This window comes from Oncorhynchus mykiss, chromosome 9, assembly GCF_013265735.2.
Source record: "Oncorhynchus mykiss isolate Arlee chromosome 9, USDA_OmykA_1.1, whole genome shotgun sequence".
Lineage (NCBI taxonomy): Eukaryota > Metazoa > Chordata > Actinopteri > Salmoniformes > Salmonidae > Oncorhynchus > Oncorhynchus mykiss.
This window is the reverse complement of record NC_048573.1, coordinates 19,246,353-19,252,763: the sequence shown is the minus strand read 5'-3', so window position 1 is coordinate 19,252,763 and position 6,411 is coordinate 19,246,353. Positions and strand designations below refer to the sequence as shown.

General features: G+C 38.4%; 1 protein-coding gene across 1 annotated transcript; it reads left to right on the top strand.

The window, feature by feature from the left end:
* Positions 1-3,115: 3,115 nt before the first annotated feature.
* Positions 3,116-5,060, top strand: LOC110531685. The gene is made up of 6 exons (XM_036989268.1): positions 3,116-3,155; positions 3,384-3,728; positions 3,844-4,185; positions 4,309-4,440; positions 4,609-4,658; positions 4,780-5,060. The coding sequence occupies exons 1-6, from the start codon at positions 3,116-3,118 to the stop codon at positions 4,921-4,923; spliced, it is 1,053 nt and encodes a 350-aa protein (XP_036845163.1). The 3' UTR covers positions 4,924-5,060.
* Positions 5,061-6,411: the final 1,351 nt, after the last annotated feature.

Sequence of the window (6,411 nt, the reverse complement as noted above, 5' to 3'; positions counted from 1 at the left end):
AAAGAAAAAACATCAAACATTTTCTACATGTTGTACCCCAGGTTCCCAGAACATTCCCTTATCAAAATAATTCACGTGTTTAATTAAAACTCATAAAATAAAACGTATAATATTCCATATGTGTGTACCCTTTAAAGATATCGTGTCTCTAGGAAAATGGAAATCTCCTCAAACCAAAAGGCTAAAAACAAACCAAACATTTCCAGGCCTTTTCAATTTTGGTATAAACATGTCTCTACCTCCCTCACTCCCTTCAAGATTACAGCCCCCAGAAAACATTTAAAAAAAAAACAATGAAGCACTGTCCCTTTAAAATAAAATGAACTCAACCTGCAATCCACTTTGCGGACCTGTCATTGTTCCACGTAATGGAAACAGATTATAATGTTAGAATACCTTCACTTTCTGTTCAATTTCACTGGTGTTACCTAAACAGTCAAACCAAAAATCAATAACCAGAAAAACTTTTACGATTCAACTATTCAGACCTGAATCCCTTACAACCAAATATAGCCCAGCACGCACAAAAAAACAGCGATGCCCACCTAGCAATCTTGTTGCTAGATTTAGCAAATTTAGCTACATTTAAAAATGTATTTGGAACTTTTAGCAACTTTTGAAAAGTGACTCAAAGCTATAATGCACGCATTTTCCCTCTAAAAGACACAAACCATTTTCCCTGTCACATCCTCAGTCACAACATCATTGCCTGGCTGCAAAAATGCATTGTGAGTGACGTCAGCAGCAGGCGCTCAGCCCGTGCCCAGGCAGCAGCAATTTCAGCGAATTGCAAATCATTGTTGGCTGACTGCAGCAGCAGTAGTAAGGGTTCGACAAGCCAAACCCAATGAATATAGTTGGTCATGAATGTTTGACCTTGAACTTGAACTTTATTCTATCGTAAAAGTAAAACCAAACTTCCCACTTTCTCTTCTACACAATTTAAAAGTACCATGTACTTCGCTCAGTTTATAACATATGTCAGTCAATCCATAAGAATGAAGAACATTTCGGTGGGCACCACTCTATCGCCATTATCTCTCCGCTATTATTTAGAATTTCTTTAGATTTAGGTAACTGTCTCTTCTATGATTCCGTAATTTAAATACGACTCCATTCTCAATTGGTTATTCCAGCAGACCATTTAGGCAAGACAACGTATTACATCGAAATCGCCTCGCTATTATTTAGAATGAATTAGTCTTTCAATTTAACCTAAACAAGCTATTAAAACGTTCAGTTTATATCTTAAACAAACCCTAACAACCGTATCTCTCCTGGCAAAACATATCAATACTTGAATTACAATCAGAATGAATTTTAGTCTATCGGTGCATAGGCTGCGATACAAACCAGAGTCTCCCACGTTGTAGGCAAGAGTTCTACCCCTGGACCACCAGCACTATTGAAAAGATGGAGACGCAAATAACCCTATTATTATAATTGTCTGTAGTCGTAAACTCTGGCACGTACTACCGAGACAATTCCCAGAAAATAGCCCCAATTTAAAGGTCCAAGCGTTTCCCCAGCGAGGATTCTCCTTATTCTCTCTCTCTCTCTCTCTCTCTCTCATCTTATTTTTTCCTTTCCTCTCTTGACTCTTGTCCCCTTTTCTCGACTTTCTCCCTTTCTTTTAAAAATCTTTCCTGCTGTTTCCCCAAGAGTAGCAATAAATATTTGACTCCTGTCTGTCCGCTCTCTCTCTCTCTGCTCTCTATCTACAGCCCACTGTAAAACCACCGCTGCCCCCTGACCTGGGGTCACGTCTCCTTTTACAGCCGCCCAATCCTATTTCTGCCTCATCTTCTTCTATGTGTATGTGCTTTTTACCTTCTATGTGTGTGTTCTTTCTACCGCTATCCAATTACTATAGTTATGTTCTACAGTATATTCTCACAATCTATGTGTCTCACAATTGATGTATATGGCACTACTCCCTATGTGTGTGCTTCTCTCAACACATTCTATGGGTATTTTGCTATCTCGATCTGTGTTTCTCCTTTCTGGAATCCTTATCTATAGAGGTGCATTTATTGAACATTAATAAATCTTACCCGTACAACTATAAGCTATTTCCCAGGGGTCGTAAAATCCCAGTTCTCAAACTATTTTCTGTTGTGTCAAAGGACTTTTACAGTTAATATCTCAACGCTTACTCCGATATATTAGGCTTCCCTTCAATTTCTAAAATCTTTTTCAGCATTGTATTTTGAATTGGTTGGGTTATTGTAACGGTTGTCGTAGGTGGAAGAAGGTGAGGATCAAGGTGCAGCGTGGTACATGTTCATAATTATTTTAATAGAACACTGAAAAATGCAAAAACAACAACGTGAACAAACGAAACCGAAACAGTTCTGTCTGGTACAGATACGAAATAGAAAACAACTACCCATACCCATAGTGGGAAAACAGGCTGCCTAAGTATGGTTCTCAATCAGAGACAACGATAACCAGCTGCCTCTGATTGCCTCAACATAGAAACACAACACCTAGACATACAACATAGAATACCCACCCACATCACACCCTGACCAAATGAAAACAACTTTGGAAGTATGCTTGGGGTCATTGTCCATTTGGAAGACCCATTTGCGACCAAGCTTTAACTTCCTGACTGATGTCTTGCCTGTGTGATATTTCAATAAACGTGTGTTTTTCCTCTACGTTTAATGACTTGCCCAATTCTTACCACTTATTCTAATTTCTTCCACTTTGACATTGTTTTTTTTGTGTAGATCGTTGACGAAAAATTACAATTAAATCAATTTCAATCCCACTTTGTATCAAAAATGAATACTTAAGTGTTAGTGTAGACTTTCAATTGCCACTGACTTTAAACCACTTGAAGAAAAATAGCACTCCATTGTGGTAGCGCAAGCATTTTAGAGAGAATAGCATAATTGATTCATCTATGAATACATACTGTATGTATGTAAGGTGAGACATTTTTTTGACCTCACTTCCTCTTCAAACAACCAATGGAGCCAACCTAAAAGTTGTGCCTCCTGTGGTGCATGTAGATACATATTTCCGCTGATGCTGTCACTTCACTTTGTCTCTTGACCCTCATCTCAGTTGTTCTGCTACACCAGACCAGAGAGAGAGAAGTTGAAGGATGTTCAGGTTGTGTCTTGTCCTGGTTCTCATCCAAGCCTGTAAGTTCGTCTCATTATATGATCTATGTTATTGCAGTTTAACAACTTTAAATAATTTTGGTAAACCAATGATTCTAATATTTCATACTCCTGAATCAATGTTCAACCATGTTTGATTCACACACACAGGGAAGCTAAACACTGTACACCACACCCAACCAGGATTTAGGATTAATGTATTTAAAGCAAGTAAATGTTCGAGTAATCTTCTCTGTATTTTATTTATAGTGGACACGGAGGACATTAGCCATCCAAGTCCTCTTCTGCACGCTCATCTTGGAGACAATGTGATTCTGCAATGCTTCTATCCGGACAGAAATTCTTATATCTCATGGTACAAGCTAGCAGTAGGACAGAAGCCTCAACTTGTATCAACAATTTACAAATATGATGGTGGTGCACAATTTCACACTGAGTTTAAAGATAACCCTCGGTTCACAGTGCAAAGTGGAAATGGATTTTTTCATCTACACATCTCCAACACTCAGCCATCTGACTCCGCCACATATGTCTGTGGGGGAATTAATGTTAATGTGATGGAATTCAAAAACGGGATAATACTCATTCTGAAAGGTGGGCTGTTGTTGTATTAACAGTAATATCGTAAAATATATCTTGTATGTTAATTCTTCAAATGTGCTAATCCATCATCTAAAATTAAAAATTAATTCATAACTTTTTATTTCAGGATCAAGCAAAACTGTTGTACAGCAACCTGTGTCTGAGTCAGTCCAGCCAGGAGACTCTGTGACTCTGAACTGTACAATACACACTGAGACCTGTGCAGGAGATCACAGTGTCTATTGGTTCAGACATGGCTCAGGAGAATCACCTCCAGAAATAATTTACACCAATGGAGACAGGAGTGACCAGTGTGAGAAGAGCCCTGAGGCTGGGTCTCATACACAGAGCTGTGTCTACAACCTCCCCAAGAGGAACCTCAGACTCTCTGATGCTGGGACTTACTACTGTGCTGTGGCCTCATGTGGAGAAATACTATTTGGGAATGGGACCAAGCTGGACATTGACCGCAAGTGATATTTCTGACATTTCTGAAAATGTCTAACATTTCTTCATATTGCTATGAATAAATTATATGCCTGGATGAACAAAATGTCCTGAATCTCCTCTATCACTGTCTGTTTTTCTACAGATGGTTGTAAGGAGCACCAGGTTCTCTTGGTGTACTGTCTGGGTGTAGCGTTGGCTATTTGTGTCATCCTCATCATTATCCTTGGTTGTGTTTTGTATAAGATGACCAAGAAATCCTCTCTGCTGTGCGGAGGTAAGTTATCGTCTACAAAATATGCTAAAGCTGTAGGTGCAGTATAGATTACAAGTTTTAGTCATGAAACTGGGTAAATTTATTTTATGAAGATGTTGATGATGATGTCGCTGTTGATGATGATGATTATGTTGATGATGATTATTCCTCCATGTGTTTGTCTAACAGAAACGCACACTCAGTCAAGTGGTCCGGCAGTCCCCGGTTCTCATAACCAGGTATGCAGACCATAAAGTGTTTGTTTTTTTTGTACGAGTTTCATGAACTGTAAACAGATCCTTCTATCAAATTATCAGGTCATTTCATGATGTCTTTGGAATGTATTGCTGTTTCTCTTAGGATCGAGAAGATGATGACACACTCACATCGGTCCATTACGCTGCTCTGAATGTCATCCACAAGAAGCCAGAGACCCAGAGACAGAGGAGCACCATGGAGAGAGACACTGTGTACTCTGGGGTGAGACGCCAAAACATGGACTGAAACATCAACTTTTGCTCTCTAATAATAACTCGCACCGATTTTGTGATTTCTACACCATATGTGTAACTATGGCTTTTCATTGTGTGTTAAAATTGTATTCTGTCAATCTCCTTTTAACAATGATACTGTTGTGCATTTTAGATCCAATAAAACATTAAACTGATTTCATATAGAGATATTGTTTGGTTTGCATTCATATTTTTCTCTGTCCTTATATTTCTACCACAGATTCAGTTTGCAACAACCATATTAGGCTGATGCTCAATGTAACAAAGCTATTTTTGGTTGCATAATGCATCTATTGACTGGTGTTTTAGTTTGTCTCAAACTCTTTTTTTAGCTGTATCCTAAAAACATCTCTGTGGTGTTCTGAATACCCTAAATAGATTTAACTCTCAGCTAAACTCATCTCTAACCACAAGCAATGACTATCAGTCCACACCACGTGCACTCTACACACACCTCATTGCATCTAAACCACAAACAGCCATTTCACTAAGAGCATAAACTCACTCTCTTCATGAAAAAAGCCTGAATTAAAATAAACATCTTAGGTGAATATACTTTGAACATAATTTATATTGTTGAGACTGATTTCAGATATGACAATGTACATATTGTGACTGAGCAGTTTTCACAAACCATTGACAAAATTCCTTTATCTGTCGATAGGGAGCAGCAGTGTATATGGAAGTCCCCTGTGGCAGCTTCACCAGTAGAGTCACAGCAACTTTTAGAAGTTGTGAAAATTTTCAAATTGTTTACAAATTTGTCGAAGAATCATTGAAAATGTACTTTCCAGAGATAGTTCATGTGTGTAGTCATAATATCTGTCAACAATGCCCCAACAAAGACACTGTGTGTCTGTGAAGAATCTATAACAAGGTAATATATACATTTATTACATACATATTACACATCTGTATCATGTTATAAATCCATTTCAGAATCATAGAGTTACTTGCATCCAACAGTCTAGGTAGTCATCATCACTGGATCATTACTAACATTAACTAAGTTACTATAAAGTGTAGCTAAGTTATCAGGAGGAGACACACAATCATTCAAAATAAAATGGGTAGCAGGGTACTCTCTTTTGTATATGATGAAGACAATGACTCGTGTTTGTGTGTAGTTTTGTATTGAGTTCCAGGGAGTAGTTGAATAGGTATGGGAGACAACCTATTTATTCATGTCATCTCTCCTCTGTAATGTGTTGTCCTCTTTAAGTTGTGTCGATAGCATGTCACTCACACCCACCCCCCACACAGTGAACAAATTCACAGGTACTCTGCAGTCTTCTGTAAGCACAAGATGAGGTCGTATATAATATGTTGGTGAGAGGGCCTGCTGTCTTTGTGCACACCCTCCTACCTGCTCTCTGTGTCTCTATGTGGTTTTCTGCAGGATGTCTATGTGGTGTCACTGTTGTTCTCACTATCTTTACTGGTTGTTCATGTTTCCCATGATAGCTTAGTCACAGCAAAA